Genomic DNA, 20,428 nt, shown 5'->3' with positions numbered 1-20,428 from the left:
AATATCCATCAATATATAATTCTTTAAATTAGTAGAATCTTTACTTTACTATATTTGTATTGTTTTGTTAAGATGATGCTGATAATTGGTATTCAAGTGATGAAGAAGATGAATCAAAGAAAAATCTATCTATGATTTTAAAAACAATCCGGACAAATACTCCGTCAAACTCAACAGCACCTCCGACTGAAAAGCCCAAAAATCAGCTTCCAAATGCAATTGTTAGTTTACTGGAAATGACCGGACTTGTACCAACTGTAGCCAATGCATCTTCTAATCCAACAAATACAGATAAAAAAGTTCAACCAAAGAACTCATTAACTGTGGATATTAATGCAGCAAATGAAATGCCATCTGCACCATCATCCCCATGTGATTTTCGACTTGTAGACATAACACATAGTCAGGATGTAAAAGATCCAAGAATCGGTCGTGATCGAAAGAACTTGCGCAACCTTACATTTAAGGTTTGTAAATGGATTTTAACTGAACATACTGTTAATGATCCACCTACACCAATTGAACTGACTACTCCAACTGAACTCAAAAGTAGAATTGGATTTCCACAATTAACTCAACCAATAGTAAAGCCATCAGACCCACGATTACAAAAGTTAAAGGATACAGGTGTACCTTCAGGATCAAATAATAGCCCTCAAATTGCTCCAATTAAGAGCCCACCACATGATCCAAGGATAAGACCATCTATGCCAGCAGCTTTGCTAAGACCACCTGCAGATTTTGGTGTTGGAGCTTCACCACCACCAATACAACACGTAAGGCCTCAGAGGTTTTCGGGACCAGGAGGCCCGCCAAATAAAAATGATGGCATGTGGTTAGGATCTGGTCAAGACACTTCATCGATAAGACCACCTCCTGTGTTTAGAGATCCAAGACTAAAACCAGATCCTGAAAACAATTATTCAACACCCTTTAGTCCCCCACGGCAACCACATTTTCCTGTTTTACGACCACAAAATAGGATGTCGTCCAATTTATGCCCACCACCAAGAAATATGATGCCAAGAGGGCTTCCTCAAAGATTACCATTTCCTGGACCAAGGCCAAGGTTTCCACCAAATGCACCAGTTAGACATGACATGGGAGCTGGTAATTGGCGACCTTCTTTAGCACCTTGTGGTGTATCACATAGTAATCCAACAAATGAACCCCCAAAATCTGTTTTAAATGACCCCCGTCTGTCCAGGAGAAGTAATGTACCTGTATCTGGACCACACGATCCAAGAACTCAACCTTTACTGCCAGAACCTCGAGGACCAGCTTCAGATCCAAGAATTCACCCACCACCATCTGATCCAAGGCAGCGTGCAATTAATCCTAGATTACAGCGTCAAAATGTGAAATCTCAAATAAATAACTCTGATCTATCCGATCCTAGAAAAAGACCAATGAAAGATGACAATAATGATAGTGGGGGTGGATTTTCAATTCCTAAAATTGCACGAGTTGATACTAACAGTAATTCAGATAATTCTAACAATTCTAATGCTATGGTGCATCGTCCTGTACCCAATGCTCATCACAATATGCCTCAAATGCTAGGCTCATTTAACTCTGGTCACCAACCTCGAATGACACATACTCCAACAACAATCAGTAGCGAATCTAGCTCTGGTACTTGGCTTGGTCATGATGCTGCAACACCACTTCCACAACCACCTTTGCATACAGTTCAGCAACCACCTGCACCACTCAAAGATGTTTTTAAAACCAAGGATCCAACAGCCTCTCCATTTTGCTAGCAAAATCCACTGGCATTCCTAAAATTTATGAATCAAATTACACTGTAATGTATGTAGCATATGATGAAGCAAATCCATTCCACATTGTGACTGTCATGTGTTTCTTTATATATTATACAGTAATGGCAAATGGTTCACAACCCTAAAGTAAACTATTTGCATGTTTCATTTTTTTTTTAAAGCTAATACATCCGGGTGGTCAATGGCATAAATTCATAGATTTAACAGTACATATTTGCTGTATATTATATATATATATATTGTCCCCATAGAAAATTTTTTTTTTAAACAATTCTTTGTTGGATATGTCATTTTCATAGTTATTCACTTTGAACAAAAATTGGATCAGGGAAAAAATTATTTACCTGAAAAGACGAATTTAAAGGAAATGGGGGTCAACCAGAATCCCATTTTTTTTTTTACATTTTTATTTTGTCTTTTTATATTAGTAATTTTTTTCCCTCTGGAAGTGAATATCTATTAAATCTACAAAATTGCTCTGGTTGCTTTTATTCATCTTTATTTTTCTTTTTTTTTGTGAAGACAATACTGTACATCTCTAAATGTGTCTATGCACATAAATCCCTTCCTTCATGGATTGACTTACTGAAAGGTTACCTAATGTAGACATGCCATAATTATGTGTATTAAAATGTGAGAACATCACCAGCTGAAAAATAATAGTCCGGTGGCAACTTTTCTAGACCAGAATTTTCCGTAGATTATGAATCGAATAGGTAATCGATCAGGATAGGAAGCGCTTTCGAGATATAAGGGTCAAAGTTCAAAATTGACCAATTACAACAATGTATTATGTATATGTATTGTAACAAATTTATTGAAGCACAAGTTGGTCTTTTATTACATTTTTATGATTATAAATGTCTATTCAATCACCTTATAAAAAAAATTCTTTGTGATTAAGAGTCAAATGTAAATATTGACCAATCATAGAATGTACCTATAAAACCAAATGAAAACTAATATTTAACAAAAATTGGATGTTTTCTCATCCTGGTTAATCAATCAGACGCAAGTTGACATAAGGTTAATAATTTCATCAGTTGACATAAGATCAAAGGTCAACATTTTAATATGCATATTAGTTACCAATTAAATGCAAAGTTGTCCAAACTATGATATCGATGGTTTTACAAGTAATCAAATTATTTGATCAGTAAAGTTTTTAATTAGATAATTAATCAAATCAGACTTAAAATGTTACGCTGACCTTGAAAAAACAAATGGTTAAAGCACGACTTGTAAAACTTTTCAAAATTCATTTTGCAAATTTGCAGATTGGTCAGAACATGTTTGCAGGCCTGCGATATTCATTTTGAGGTAATAAACTATCTGGTTTGATCTGCTTCTTTATGTTGGCAATATAGTTTTTATTTGGTTATATAGGCAAATTTTGTGATTGGTCAATTTTGACATTTGACCTTTAATTGCATAGTATTTGTTTATAAGGTGACTAAGTAGATGCCTATATCCATACAAATGTATTAAAAGACCAAATTGAACTTCACTACATTGGTTATAATACATATATATATATGGTCAATTTTGAACTTTGACCCCTATATCTTGAAAACGCTTCCTGTCTGTTCCAAAAGTCTGTTTTTGCATTATCATAATTATATTAATCAAAATGATAATGAAATAACATAACTTTACTGATCAAATAATTTGATTACTTGTAAAACCATCGATATCATAGTTTGGACAACTTTGCATTTATTTGGTAACTAATACGCATATTAAAATGTTGACCTTTGACCTTATGTCAACAGATGAAATTGACATTATGTCAACTGATGAAATGTATTCGCTCTTTTACATTGTGTATGATTGATTAACAAGATGAGAAAACAATATTTGTTAAATATTAGTTTTTATTTGGTTTTATAGGTACAATTGGTAAATATTGACATTTGACCCTTACTCACAAAGGATTTTTTTATGTTGTGATTGAATAGAATAGTCCTATAATCATAAAAATGTAATAAAAGACCAAGTTGTACTTCAATAAATGTGTTATAATACATATACATAATACATTGTTGTAATTGGTCAATTTTGAACTTTGACTTCTTGTAGCTCGAAAACGCTTCCTATCCCGATTACCTTCCAGATTCGTAATCTACGAAAAATTCTGGTCTAGATAAGTTGGATGGCAATTTGTCCTCTTTCGGGTGGTGATTCCCACCTCCTGCCACATGACTACTACTTTTTGAATCTCTAATTGTCTCAATTTATGTCATATCATTAAATGTATTACAAATTACGGACTGTCTACTCATTTGAACAACTTTTTATTTTACAACATGTATTATCGAGTAAACATGATTATAAGTAAAGCTTTAATTAGTTTGTATATTTATATTTTATGAGAAAAGAATTTTACATGTTGAGAAATGTATTATTTGTTATGTAAAGAAGTATATTAATGTAGTAATTGATATATTTAATTGCAAGGTTGTAGAATAAATTCTACACGTGAGGCACAATCCCGGGCACAATATATATTTTATTATTCAGTTGCCGCGCGCTATATACTCCTGTTTGTAACACCTTGATCTGAAACTGTATCAGAAGTGTTTTCATAAATGTTTTCATAAATACATTACTCAATTATTGTTTTCCTTCTGGACTGAATTTACTCATTATTATTGATATGTCTTATGTGATGTTACTTTCTTACTAAAAATTGTTTTAAACTTGGCAACTTACAATATTGAGTAAAATTTCACTACATTGTAGGGAGACAGGATTTTGATAATACATTTTTGTTAAAGAATATCAAGATTTTTTTTCAAATATAAAAATAAGCATTGATTTTTTTAATAAACTGGTTAATTTTCAAACAAATGAACATTAAGAAAGGAAAACCATCTGCTACACCCTATAGTTGTGTATTGATACCGTATTGATATTATGTAGGCCTATAATGATGCTGTAAATCATGACTGAATTGTCTATCTTATAATATAGATGTATGTACTGTATTCTATTCCTAAATATAGGTCGGACTATTTAGACCCAAAATCCTTCAAATTTGGTTAGAAGCATAAAACTTGGTATGGCAACTTGTAACAAAAATTCGCAACTTTTAAGATTTGAGGAAATTTGACATTTGACCTCAGATAATGTCCGTTTCATCAGAACTCATAAACCGTACATCCTAGAAACACGAAAATAATGGCAAATGATTCAGAGGTACTACTTTCTATTCATGTTGAATAGAAACATATGCATTTAACTCAATACTATAAGAGTTATTTAAAAATGATAGATCTGGACCTACTGACAGTACAGTATCATGTTAACATGTAAAAGAAATAAGAGGAAAATCTTTTTTTATTAACTGCTTATATCTTAATTTAACATTATACTGGGAAAATTATAAACCAGCCCTCCGGTAATTGTGTCTTTTTGGTGAAAAGGTTAAATCTAGCGTCATCCACTTTGTCGTATAGGCTACACAACATATGAAATATTCAATTTAGTCCATCGCAATACTGTGTTGCCCTTACATCAGAATTCTGAGGGGGATCATTCCATATGTTTGACGCTAGATTTAATCTTTTCTAAAAAAATCAGCAATCATATGAAAACATACCACCAACTAAATAAGCCCTGAACAACACATTAAACCCTATTCTCGGTCTGCCTATCATCAAGCTGGTTGTGTTTGGGCCAATGTTCTAATCAATTGCCTAAACATTTCAAGTCCATCTGGTAAAGTTCATTTAAACAATAAATGGGTCATACTTGTTCTGATTATTTACTCATACAGACCAGCTTCTACCACCCCACATATATTTGTATGGGCGGTCCCCTTATTTTCAATGCAAAACCTCATAATGTTTTATATGCATTTGCTGTAATAATATTGATTATGACTGAGTGCAATTTCTAACAATGTCGAGCGTAGATTCTCAGATTTTTTAAAACAATTATTATTAGATGAATTTACCAATAGGCTAGGCAATCTATCTAAAACAACTTAAAGTGAAACACATTTTTCTTTTTTAAATGGTCACATATGATGAGGAGATCAAAATTTGTCACTCATCCCGATGATATGCAAATTAGAGTTAAATTACAGGGTTACCATACTAGTCAGAGAGAGTTGATTTTTTTCACTGATTTATTCAGAATATATATATTTATATTTGCTCTAATGAAACATTTTACGAAATGACGACACAATTTGATTGAATAGATAATGTAAATAGCTATTAATCAACCTTATTTTCAACAAAATACATAAATTATTTATTAAGTTAGGCCTATAACAATAAAATGCATTACTATAAAATGGCGGCCATTTTTTGCGCCTTCTTGGATTTCAAGGTGACCGCAGTAAATTTGCAACGGCACACCTCGTGATTATTGTGTTTAAGGGTATTAGCTAACAAAAAAATGGGTGTGCTGAGTGTGTAGAAACATGGCAATGGTGCCTCTCTAATCAAGCTATAGGACCACTCTAATCAAGCTATGGGATCTCTAATCAAGCTATGTGACCTCTCTAATCAAGCTATGGGATCTCTCCATGGAGTAAATACTCCATGATCTCTCTAATAAAGCTATTGGACCTCCGCTTATTGTAGGAATATCTTCGCACGTAACTTTGAAGACTACATTATACAGTGTGTGTAATAAAAGGAAGCCCTGGTCTACTTGACAAGGAGCTGATTTGAATCCTCTGAAAAACATTATACTGGTATCATTAAACGAGTGAATTTTACAGGTCTATATTCCTAAAAGTTTGTCAAAGAAGATCCTTACAATAACACCATTAGTTAACACGCATCCTTACAATATGTTTACAGAGATTTTTAGTGACTGAAAGAGTGTTGGGCTACTAAAAGTAGTCTTTTCCACCAATTCCATCAATCCCAAACACAGTAACTAAAAGTAGGCCTACTCTAGTAATTCCAAAGTAACTGAAGTTATTTATTGGTATCAGTTAAATTTAAATTGAATGTTCGGATAAACTGTGGACACTATACAATATAGTTTAAAATCATTTAATCTCCTATCAATACAATTATTTGACATGACTATATTGATGTGTAATCCGATTAAAATATGGTCGGTGCAAGTGCCTTTTAAGTCGAAGTTATCATGTAGCAATTTGTACATATTTTGCTCATCCATGGTCTAGACCAGCTATCAACAAAAACATATTACCACAAGTAACATTAAATGTAATTACAATTGTGATATCTAGAATGGTTTGAGAAATAGCTAGCACAATGCAACACTGATGGAAAATATGTTATATTGTAGTACAGGTATAAACATTTTGATTATGGATTGTTTGGTCAAGTAAGATTTTTTTTGGTCATTTTCTTTGATTGGAACATCTTTCTTCATTTGGAAAATGTGTTTCACTTTTTTACTGACTATACTGAGCATGACCTTAAACATGAATAGAAAGTAGTACTTTTGTATCAGTTGCCATTATTTTTTGTGTTTCTGGGATGTACGGAGGAATCTGACATTATCTGAGGTCAAAGGTCAAAGTTTAACTGGCCTTCAATCTTACAAGTTGCAAATTTTCGATACGAGTTGCTATACCAAATGTCATGCTTCTAACCAAATTTGGAGTATCGACCATTTTTTTAGAGCTAAGGAACCCCACTAATTATGTACTTTGTAATAATAGAAAATATTGTCTGTGAATATTGTACTGTATTTATGAATATTGTATAATAAAATTATTTAAGAAAATTAATTGTGATTAGTTATGATGTAACAAACAATATTGCCAAATTTTCTGGGAAAAAAATATGTGCGACGATTTCGGTCTTTGCTGAAACTAACCATAAATAATCAATCTGAAATAGCATTCATGAATAAATGATCTCGTGTGCATTATTTTTTAATACAGAAATGAATAATGTATTGGGCATTTCTACGGAAATGAATAACTTTATTACACATTCAAAATGGCTTAGGCCTATTTAAAGTCTGATTTTATTAATCTTTCATTGTTAAAGTTTTTGGAGGACACTAATCTTAATGTCATACATTATTCATGAGACAAGCCGGAAAAATGACATGCAAATCACAACAACCCATTTGGCTAGATCTGTATGAAATAAAAAGTATGTAGTCACTTTGCTTTTGTCACAAACAACTGTACACATTTCGTTTGGAGAGACTTTTATGGAGCTAGGAGTTTTTTGTTCTGTTAATAGTATTTTGATTTGGAATATAAACTATAATATTTAGTGCAAAATTAATTTACAAAACATTGATATTTCTGAGTCTATTCCAGGCAGGCAATGTAAATTAACGCTAGGAGGTCAGTGAGTGAGTGAGTGTTTTAGATAGTAAATTAATACTTATAGTATTTTACTTATTTGTTGTGTTATTTTGCTGCATGGGAATATGAAATTAATTTTCATTAATTTGTATTCACCTTTGCTTAATTATTTTGTTGAACATTTTGAGTTGAAAGAATAGCATTACTGTGTTAGGCCTACTTTGGCTTATTGAATGACGACAATGATACACGCAAGGAAGAAACATTTCAACAATATTTTGAAAGATATATATCTCAGTCTCAGTTCTTGAAGATGTGTCTAATTAATTGAAATTTACATTGACCAAGTCCATGATGTTTGTTTAAGGTTTACAATTTTGTAAACAAACATGATACAAGTTCAAAATAGAATAAATTAATAATGAATATTCATACAAAACCTACGTACGTAATTAGATACTATTGAACTCTGATTATTATTAAATTGTTGTATTTGAAATTAATGAGATGAATTGGGTCAAGGCTAAATAACTTGATGGTTGTAGGTCTACCCGTAATTATTATCATTCACTTTTTAGTTTGCATACAAATTGTCATAAGGTTATAGAAAATAAATAACACAATACAAATAAAGAACAAATAAAACAAACAATACAGAAAGAGCATTTAACGCAGGCATGTGATTTTCTATACATTAATATGCTACTACATTTTTCGCGTATTACATATCTCCTCCAAAACCACTAAACGGTACGTGCCCACATTTGGCACACTGATGTTTATTGGTGAGCCGCACACGATAGGCTATGTCACTTTCCTGAATTTTATAGATAAATACTTTAAAAAAAAGCAGTAATTTGACGTCTCGGTGACCATGTTACGTCACTGTATAAACTAATATTGTGTACCGCCATGGCCGGATCTACAAATACCATGCTGGGCCCCGAAAAAAAAAAAACAGTCGTTAGTCAACCGTATCGAATGATACTGTTGAAGTTTTAATTTATTACACCTATCCTTGGAACAGAATGTAATTTGTAAATTACGGTTTAGCTCAGTGAGTAAATCGCCGTTGCCATTATTATTAATGCTTAGCAGGTTAGTTAGTAGGTTCGAGTTCAAATCCCCGATAGTTTAAATAATAAGTATCTCCGCTTAAAGCAAAAAATCTAAACCACAATGTAATTATAAAAGTAGCAAAAAATGATACCAAACCAACAAAAAAAATGCAAAATATAAAAAACCATTAAAAATAAAAACAATTGTAAATGAAAAAAAATAATTATTAATTAAAAAACACAAATAAAACGAATCAAAATAGGTGTCATTTTTTTTAGCTTTTCAGCATTTTATGGGAGGTTGTTAAATATCAAATATCAACGAAAAATACACCCAAAATGTAAAGGTTTGTGTCCGAGCGTATCATCTAATTTCGACTACCTTTTGTGTTGATTTCAGAGTCCGTAAGCATTATTATTATTCCAATACTTCACATCTTAATTGATAACTTACCAATTCATATTTTATCATTAAAATGTTTTAATCTGTCGACTGATTAACAGACTTCAACGTGCATGTCCCTTTCCTGCACGTTGTCACTTTCTGAGGCGCACACTAGATTAATATTCACACTGCACAAAGTCCCATATCCAGTATTGCTTTCATTTTGTAGCTTACAGATATTTCAAAATAAAGTAATTACTCCGTGTATAACAAAATCAATGGCCGTAATAGTTCCGAATTGTATTATTGACAATGTGTTTGGTTTTTTTTAAAATAATTTGTCAGGGGCCGGGAAGAGTGCGCATTCTAATGCCATGCGAATTATTATTAAGGCAAGCAAACCATGCGGAGCATGGGTTACTGGTAGACCACAATTTAATTTAAAAAGTAGCAAGTAGGTAACAAATCTCCCATACAAAAAAAATTGCAAAATATCAAAACCAGTGAAATAAATATAAAATGTAAATTAATAAACTTAACAATTCGTGTTCCCGCAGCAATGTGTTTTTCGTTCGATTTTTGTCCACTTTTTTATTTTATCTCTAATGTATCAAATAATTGATACACCACGAAAAACACCCAAACTAATATAGTCTGGCATTTTATACTTTCGTTATTTTTTTTTTTTTTATTTTTATTTTATTCAATTTCCAGGTAACATACAAAAATCATAAACAAGGCACGGCATCATTCAACAAAACAGAACAAAGTACTATCAGCACCTGCGGGTAACCAAAAGTGGATCAGTTCAAAAGAACTGCACTGTCGAGTGGCTTTCCCAACTAATAGTACGAAAAACGCAAAAGACATAAAAACACAGTGATAGTCTAGATGAATTCGATATCAGTAATACATTTTTTCAAATCCCTTCTAAACCCCCCAAAGTTAAACAGGACTTTGTTACGAACTTCATGCGGGATACATTCCCATATTCGAGGAAAATTAACAAACAGGGAGTATTTAAATGCATTAGTTCTAGCATACATGTGTTTAAAGGTGAGCGACTCTGGATACCGAGAATTAATTGTAAGGTATTCAAATATATCAAAATCAATTAAATTATGCAAACACTTAACTACAAAAATTATACTATGAAATTTCATTCTTTGAACCATATCTGGTAAATTTAGTATCTTAAGCCTGTCAGTGAAATCGCCTTCAACACACAATTTAGTAACCCGTCTTAATGACTTGTTAATAGCTATATTATGTTGTTTTTGATGTGGATCCCACACAGGAGCACCATATTCAATAACAGGTCGACATAGTGCATTAAAAAGTCGTAGTAAAATTTCGGTGTCATTGAAACCTACAAACCGTTTGATAAACCCAAGCATTCTCATTGATTTCATCGATACATCATTAACGTGAGCAGACCATGTTAAATCACGTGAGAAGTTAATACCAAGATATTTATGTGAATTAACAGCTTCAAGGGGATTGGATTCGATTGTATAAATAAAATGAGGGATATAATTACGTTTCCTAGTTATGTGCATGACTTTACACTTCTTTGCATTTAATTTCATTTTATTATCCTCACACCATTTGGAAATTTTACAAAGATCCTGTTGTAAGGTAAGTGCATCATGACGACTGAATACAGGTTTATAAATTACTGTATCATCTGCATACTGCTTCATAACAGAAGAGGTATTTAGAGGTAGGTCATAAACAAAGAGATTAAATAGAAGCGGGCCTAACACTGATCCCTGAGGAACACCCGAGCCCACTCTATCCCAATCAGAATGCTCCTTATTAAGAACAACACGTTGGAATCTGTCACTGAGAAAGGAGTGAAGACACTTTAGGAGAGATCCACATACTCCCATGTTGTGCAGTTTCTTGATTACTAAATCATGGGGAACACGGTCAAAGGCCTTCTCCCAATCAAGGAATATTGCATCAATTACAGGAGGTTGTCTAACATCCATTGTTTGTGACCAATCATGATATAACGCTGAGGCCTGTGTAACACACGATCTACCTGGATAAAACCCGTGTTGCGTGGGACTTATAAATCCAAAAAATTGAAGATGAAAAAGAATGTTATCTGCTATAATACGTTCAAAAACCTTACCTATAATAGAACATAGCGATATGGGTCGATAATTATTAACATCGTTACGATTACCTGACTTAAAAATAGGAGTGACATTTGCGAGTTTCCAATCTTTTGGTACAAAGCCATCCGTTAAGAACTTGTTAAACATTTTGCACAACACTGGGGCAATAATTGGAGCTGACATGGATAACATTTTAGGTGTAATCCCGTCTGGTCCAGGGGATTTGTTGGGTTTCAATGACAATAGAGCCTCGAAGATAGTTTTTTCAGTAATATTAATGTTATTAAGGGGAACAATATCTGGGTGAACACAATTACAGATCTCATGGTTAACATTGAAATTACGATTAGGTTCGTTAAAGTTTGACGCAAAGAATGTGGAAAATGCATTTACCGCATCGATATCGGAAACCAAGGGTATACCATTAAAAACAAAGTTTTTGACTTGTCCAGTCTTACGCCTTGTCTTAACATAACTAAAAAAACGTTTGGAGTCACCATTTACACAGGCGACACTTAATTTCCTAATATATTGTAAATGAGCTTTTTTTGTTAGGTTTCTTAATTTATTACTAAACTTTCTATATTTGTCCATCTTATTTAGGTTATGAGGATGACGATGAGCCTCTTTTAGCATTCGTTTCTTTTTACGAGCCATGGTAACCATTTCTTGAGTTATCCAAGCTGGCCTGTTTCTTTTTTTACTTTTGACTTTAGGGATACAATCGTTGATAGTGGCGAGAAAGAGGTCTTTAAAATTTTCCCACATTTCCTCACAGTCTGATTGTTCCAGGCACAGTCCCCAAGGAACCGCCCCCAACGTTGTAAAAAGATCGTCATGGTCACATTTACTATATTGATAATAATATCTATCTACAGGTTTAACTTTACTGCATCTAGCGTTAATATTAAAATAAACCCCAAGGTGGTCACTTGTACTGAGACCGGGATGACTTCTGAAATTACATACAATGTCAGGGTTATTGCACAAGACCAGATCAATAATGCTACTTTTGGTGTTAGATACACGAGTAAAAAAATCAACAAATTGTATAGTATCAAGTGGAGCAATAATTTCTTTAAATTTCTTATAAACTAAGGGACTATCAACACCGTAATCATAATTAAAATCACCAGTTAAAATTACACCACAGTACTTATGTAAAATAGAAAGGATAAAATCAACGACATCGTGGAATTGATTGAGCCAATCGTCATTTGAACTCGGTGGCCTATAAACAGCACATATTAAAACGTTAAAATTGTTATTTACAGTTATTTCAATAATTTTGACCTCAATGTTAGTAGGAAAGTCAACAATAGAGGATTTAAATGCGTTCTTCAAAGCTAACAGAACACCACCACCGTGTCTTGAACGGTCTTTTCTGTACACAACGAATGAGTCTGGAAACAGTTCCGTACTATCAATAGAGGAGTCCAGCCACGTTTCTGTGACAATCAAGATATCCAATTCATCAATTGCGATACGCGCATGGAATTCTTCGATCTTATTCACCACACTTCTGGCGTTAAATAAAGCAACTTGAATAAGGTTAGTTTCAAAGATGGAAGAATCAGTTGATGTATTGCTGGATGCAAGTGACAATATACTGTTGTTGTTGTTGTTCAATGAGTTGTCAAAAAATGAGTCCGATAGTTGTGGTAGGGAGCAGATGTTACACGCCCATGGATTATCTTGATAAAACACATAACTATCGCTGCTCATAGGTATGCACTTGATATGAAATATGTGATGACATTCACAGCAAATCAGACATTTTTGATTGCTTCTCGCCGTTTTAGCGCAAGATTCACATGTATTCTTCGTACTATTACCGTTTCCAATATGCTGGCTCTTGTTCCTATGCATCAGCTCTGGGCCTGGGTGAGGATGAATGTCGCCACTAACCAACAAACATAGGTTAAAAGTCGAATAATGATTGGCGTAATATCTCACAGGCCTACTTATATATCGTTTTCTTGTGGTGTTATTAATGCTAGCACATGTATGCAAAAAAAGAGAACATGACTCACCGACACGGATGTTATAGTGAACATTTTCGTTATGATAGCTGAGTTGACGAACCAGACAATCAAATGAACCTGGTTGAAATATGATTGATCTCAGAAATAATGTGCAGAGTAACGTCATCAAACAACTAAATAGAGTCATTATGTTGTTAAATAAGGCAATTCAAATAGGTCCAGATATGTGTTTGTTGTACCGGTACAGCTAATCAACTAGCGAGCCATTGTACTACACCGTACTACAGCAGCTGGTTTGGCGCGAAATGCAAATCACGGCGTGATCCGGAATTCCTTAGTTCCGACGGCACAAATACATCAAAAAACATCTAAAATCCACAAAATTGGACCACAGATCAAACATAAATACCATCAAGAATGTTCACAAGTGAAATAATAACGACTGGATACATCCAAAACACCAAAGCAAAGTCAAATTCACTTGGAAAAACTGAAATTCCAAACACACTGAGGAGCACGGTTATGTTTGCGCGCATATCTAATTTACACAGCACAATTTTTCTTTAGCGTCTTTTATTTTCGTAAAGTCTGAACAGTAAAAAATAGTCTAAAGTTCCATATCCACTGTTGCTTTAATTTTTTAGCCTACATATATTTAAAGTGAAGGGATAGTGTATAACAAATCAATGGAAGTAGTTCCAGATTTTATTCGTGATACAATTTGTTTTTATTTTAATAATTTGTCAAAGCACTTTTATCAGAGTGCGCTTTTATTATACTTGCCCATGCAAAGTATAACCACATAATAAGGCAGAAAAATACTATGCGGAGCATGGGTTGCTAAATAAATGATCGCAATAACAACTTGTTTTTTGTCTTAAACATAATAATTTACTGTAGTGCCTGTTAGGCCGCCTACGTGACACACGATCAAACATTGTTTGTATTTATTTTATTTTTTTGTTGACCACGCATCTTTGTTTGAATCGCCGTGGCACTCACAATATGCGATGCGGTCCAGGACATATTGGGGGAAAAGACCTGAATAACTAACTTTAACTAAACTAAATATAATACAATAAATCGATCATTGGGAGTAATTTAAAGAAGAACGTTTCTTCCATGTAGAACTTTATCAAATGAATTGTATGACTTCAGGATACTTAATGGCGACGATTGAGTAAGACGTTATCTGCACACCTCTCCCAGAGAATACATTATTTACGTTGACTCCACAATAGTAAAAAATACATCAAACCTGGATTAATATTGTTGTTTAAACACCATTGTATATTTATATTTTAGAAATGCCGCCTAAAAATCCAGCAAAAGGAAAAGTCTTGCCCAAATCTCTAGGCCTCAGCCCCAGTGATGACGAAAATGGTGCAGATCCTGAGACTTCTGATGTAATCAGGCTTGCCACCACGTGCTTATGACGAAGATAGCAGACTTGGCCAAGATCTGTGAAGATAACAGGGGTAAGCTTGACTCAATTCTGATTAATCAGACCGCCATAGTTAAAAGGATGGATAATATTGAACATAAATGTGTGGAACTTGAAAAAACCCAAATTTACCAATACCAAAATATTGAAGACCTAACGAATAAAAAATACTCAACTTACTGACAAAATAACATCGTTGAATGGTACTTGAAAAAACCCAAATTTACCAATACCAAAATATTGAAGAAGAACTAACTATAAAAAATACGCAACTTACTGACAAAATAACATCGTTGAATGGCAAACTTGAGGAATTACAAATCAATATGGATAGTGTGAAATCAAGTGCGCTTGCGCATGAGAGATATACTAGAAGTGTTAATCTTAGATTTGTTGGGATACCAGAAATTAAAGCTGAAAACGCTGAAGAAGTCCTTAACAAGTTTATTAAAAAAGATTTAAAAATGGAGGATAAAAATATTAATATTGAATATGCTCATTGTATTGGTAACATTTTGAAGGATAAGCACAGGCAAATTGTTGCACGGTTTTTATACAGAACTGAAAAATTTGCAATAATATCTCAATTGAAACGCTTAAAGGCCCAATTGAATAGAAAGAAATGCATGTGTTAGAAGATCTTCAGGAGCGACCTCTTCGGATATCTTGATTAAAGCATTCAATGAAAGAAGAAACCAGTATTTCGAAAGGGTGACCTATATATTAACAGTGTTCTTTACAGAAGTCCCAATATTTAGAATTTATAACTTATAATAGAAGTTACATTATGTTACACATAATTTGTTTTGTTTTTATTTTTTCATTATTTAAATGCTTAATCTTTACCACTGTAAAGCATCTATAAACGTCTTACGTTGTTAACGCGCGCTATGCCTTTGTACTTGTATGCCCATGCTATTGTTATATATATACATATTCATAGCGCGTATGCTACCTAATTTGCATGCATGTTTTTCTGTTTTGTTTTATTATTGTTTTCTTTTATTATGCTACATTTAATTCATATTTTTATGATATTCATCTGGTCATTATTCAAACTTGTATCTTTACTAAAGAATTTACTACAGAATTATTCTAAAAATAACTACTGATATACGTATGTGAAATAAGTACATTTCTGCTTTAGTTCTTGAATGCCTTAAACAGTCATTCCATAAATGTTTTATACCTGTTAACAATGTTGATTTGATATTTTAATGCCCATTTTGTCTTGGGAGTGCATTCCCTTTTAATCATATACCGGTAACTCATCAGCTTCAAATATGATCACACCATTGATTTTTTGTATATGATATCTTTACATAGGAAATAACGATGGAGATTCCACAGTATTTGGTCCGTGGGTTGAAAAATTTCATTTACTGATTTTGATGTAACTTACTCTTGGCCATTTCTCAAAGTAGACATTGAAGTTTATTAAATAACATTTTTTTTTATTTTTCTGATATTTATTTTTTAAGTTATTGAATATTAAATATGAAAATACTATATTTGACGTTACGGACGGGACATTTTAAAATCCTATTTATATATCTATGCATCTCTTATTACTGTTTTATCAACAGATATAGTTACTTTATGTCTCAATAATAAATAATCAAGTATTTAATTAAAATTTGGTTGTTTATTAATTTCATACATGCAATTCAAATTCATAAATGTCCCGTCCGCGAGGTTTTAGGTGTTTTTTTACATTTATTTTAAAAGTAATTATGCAAAAATCTTGATATTCATTTTGTCCCCATAAGGACTATATCTCATTAGATTATGAACACATTTTTTGAAAATTTTATATTTTGATGAAAATATCATATTTCAAAAATATATTGTTACGGACGGGACATTTTTGTTACGGACGGGACACATCATTTAAATCCTAATTATTTAAAAAACCATGAATCTTTTAAACATTTTTTTTGCCAGATATAGTTACTATTATGTCCCTATTGTACATAGTCAAGGATTTTATAACACATATTTTGTTTATTAAATTTCATATATGCATTTCAAAATTCATAATTATCCAGTCCACGACATTTTAATAAGAGTTTTGGGGTGTCTTTTACATTTCATTTAAAAGTATTGATGCCACAATTTAATATTTTGTTTTCTACTTTTAAGAAATATGCAATACATTATAAACAAATATTTTGAAACTTTTGTTAAAAATATCATATTTCAAAAAAATGTATTGATGAGATAGTCATAGGAACGAGACAGACATTTTTGTTACGGATGGGACGTATCATTTAAATCCATTTCATAAACCCATGCACCTTGTTAAAATTTTCCACATAAAGCTCCAATTGTTCATAATCATGTATTGTATTAACATTTATTAATTTCATACATGCATTTTTATTCTTAATTCTAAATCTTAATTTTCAACTCCTAAGGATATTAAATTGCAATAGATTTAAACATGTTTTTTAAACCTTGTATTTTTTATTAAAAAAAAACACATTACTATCAAAATGTATTGAATGTTACGGATTGGACATTTGTTTTATAGACGGGATGGCATTATAATTAAAAAGTGTTTTTGTACTGTAGGCTGAAAAGTACTGTACAAAGGTGTTAACTGTTGTTTATTAATCACAAAAGATTGTGGTCTGTATTTAAAACAACAATCCACAAAAGAACAAAACTTAAATCCAAAACAACATAACCAGTATTTGGTGTGGACATCACTTTGTAGATTTCATTCTTTGTAGATTTTATTCTGCTCAGCAGAAACTTGCAACCAAGAACCAAGAACTTGGATCCACTAAAAAATTCAGATATCAAACGCCAATTCTTAAAGTTTCGCCTTAAATGTGTTCATATATTGTCTTGTTTAATATGCCAAGCATAACTTTTTAATTTGTGGAAATAAATATTTTGATAACATTTAACAATATTGCTTCTCTTTATAACTCTTTGAATAATTAATTTTATAAATAATATTTCATATTTATGAATTTTAATATTTTCACTTGACATAAACTTTTAAACAGTGTTTCAAATGTTGAATTATATTTTGATTTATGAATAAAAAATTACATTGATTTATTTTTTTATTTTTTTAATAGCAAAATCATACCATTTTTTACCCGGACAAAAGATAAAATAGGAGATTTATGTTTAATTCATATAAATTCTCGTAGTTTAAAAAAGAATATTAGTTCTATTACCGATTATCTTGAATTTTAATTTTTTAAATCATGAATTTGACTTTAATAGATTTCTCTGATTTCTTTGATAATAACAACAAACCTCCACCATTAACACACATTGCAGTATTGTTCAAACGGACAGGCGACATAACGAGGAGAAGGGGTTGCATTATACATAAGAGATACCCTTAACTATCAAATCAGAGAGGATTAAATTTACCTTGTACCTCATATGAATCAATGTTCTAGAAATTGTTTATCGAGCTCCTGACACCCCAGTCGAACCATTCTTAAATTATATTTCGAAAAATACTGAACTTATTTCTAATGAAAAAAACCTGCTTACATCTGTGGCGATTTTAACCTTGATCTGATAAAATTATCTGGTCCAACAGCTAAATTCCTTAATTATATGTATTCAAATTATTTTCTCCCTTATTGATAAACCGAGTCAATACAAACAATGCATCCCTCAAAGATAATATTTTCACCAATATATTGAATAACACATTTATATCTGGCATTTTATTTATCATTTTCCGATATTTACTTTAAAAGATAATAACATTATTTTGAATACCAATGAACAAAAATATAGTTATTGTAGGAAAATAAATAGTAAAACTATTTCGGAACTGGGTATACAACTTAATGAAACTGATTGGGGCGACGTCTTTAATGTTAATAATTGCTGTAATATAGCTTATGTTATATTTTTTTATTAATTTTTCCAATGCTTATGACAATCATATTAAAATAACTAAAAAGAAAATAAAAAGAAGAAAGGAAAGAAAACCATGGATCACTTGGGCCATAATAAAATCGATAAATACCAAGAATAGACTGTATAATTAATTATTCTTAAAAACTAATAATATATCGGCTAAAAATAAATAAATTAAATTTATATAAAAATAATATTAAGCAAACATGGAAAAATATACCAACTAAATATTGGGTAAAAATAGCACAGTTCTTTCTTGAAAATAATATAAAGATAACGGATGGAAATGAAATTTCAGATTTGTTTAATGTATATTTTAATAATATAGGTAATAAAATGTCCTCGAAAATCTCTCAATCTTAAAAAATAATTATTCATACTTGATGTCAAAGCCCAATGATAAATAAATATTCTTCTAACTAATTTAGATGGGTGAAATAGCCTTTTGAGTCAAACAAATTGGAAAAGCTCGTTTTTTTGCTAAAACATCCTCAACTATATATATCTAAAATCTACCCTGATCTACCCATTTTAAATGACCTAATTTGCATAAAATCAAAATGGCTGCCATTTCACAACCTTGATCCCAATTATCTCTTTAACCATAAAGAATTTGGTATAAGAATGTATTGAACACACATATAAATATGACGCAACGATTCAGAATAATATATTTGATTTGTCTTTGGAGGTCAAAGGTCATTACAGTTAATTATCTCTTAATCCATTAGGTATTTTGAAAAAGAATGTTTAAGTACAAATATAAATGTGACCCGAAAGATTCAGAATAATATATTTGATTTGTCTTTGCGGTCAAGGTCAAAGGTCATTCCAAGTAAGGCCTCTAAAATATGCTAATTATCTCTTAATCTATTAGATATTTTCAATAAGAATGTATAACTATAAGTACAAATATAAACATGACCCTAACGGTTTAGAATAATGCAATTGAGTTGTATTAGAGGTAAAGGTTTAAAAGGTCATCTAATTACACAATTATAAAATATGAAAAAATTTCTCTCAAAACTTTTTAACAAAATTGCAGTTAATATAAATATGACCCTAAATATTCAGAATAATGCAATTGAGTTGTATTAGGGGTCAAAGTCAAATGTCATCTAATTATGCCATATGAAATATGCTAATTATCCCTCTAAACATCAGGTATTTTGAACAAAAATGTATTTAATAGAAATATAAATGTGTTCTTAAAGATTTGCATTTGATTTGTATTTCCTAACATTGGGAAGGTGAAGTTGTACTAACCGAAGTGGGTGCAGTAGTGAAAGATGACATATTCTGTGTATTAAGAATACAGAGAATTCTGTGTATTAAGAATACAGAGACTATGTGACGAAAGAAAAAAAAATCATCATTAAAATCAGGTGCAGTTTGTATTCATATTTTAGTGTATGTTAGAATTGATCTAAACACAGAAATGTTTAATTAACAGTATATATTAGTATCAAGTAACAGTATTTATTAAT

General features: G+C 31.7%; 3 protein-coding genes across 4 annotated transcripts in view; 2 read left to right on the top strand and 1 right to left on the bottom strand.

The window, feature by feature from the left end:
* LOC140055342 (uncharacterized) overlaps positions 1-8,671 on the top strand; it is a 35,505-nt gene extending 26,834 nt beyond the window's left edge. For both annotated transcript variants that reach the window (XM_072100661.1, XM_072100660.1), the window contains exon 11: positions 73-8,671. In XM_072100661.1, the coding sequence (XP_071956762.1) occupies positions 73-1,763 (1,691 nt within the window). In that variant the 3' untranslated portion in view covers positions 1,764-8,671. The remainder of the gene's footprint in view (positions 1-72) is intronic.
* Positions 8,672-8,764: 93 nt separating this feature from the next.
* On the bottom strand, positions 8,765-13,337 carry LOC140055432 (uncharacterized). Its single transcript, XM_072100770.1, has 2 exons — positions 10,455-13,337; positions 8,765-8,860 (listed from the first exon to the last, which is right to left on the bottom strand). Exons 1-2 carry the CDS (start codon positions 13,335-13,337, stop codon positions 8,765-8,767), a joined length of 2,979 nt encoding a protein of 992 aa, XP_071956871.1.
* A 1,567-nt stretch (positions 13,338-14,904) lies between these two features.
* Positions 14,905-20,428, top strand: part of LOC140055431 (uncharacterized) — a 64,707-nt gene continuing 59,183 nt past the window's right edge. The window contains exon 1 of the mRNA XM_072100769.1: positions 14,905-15,003. Coding sequence (XP_071956870.1) covers positions 14,905-15,003 — 99 coding nt within the window. The remainder of the gene's footprint in view (positions 15,004-20,428) is intronic.

The sequence above is a fragment of the Antedon mediterranea genome, chromosome 7 (assembly GCF_964355755.1).
Source record: "Antedon mediterranea chromosome 7, ecAntMedi1.1, whole genome shotgun sequence".
Lineage (NCBI taxonomy): Eukaryota > Metazoa > Echinodermata > Crinoidea > Comatulida > Antedonidae > Antedon > Antedon mediterranea.
Note: the sequence above shows the minus strand (reverse complement) of the source record. Positions and strands in the feature narration are given on the sequence as shown.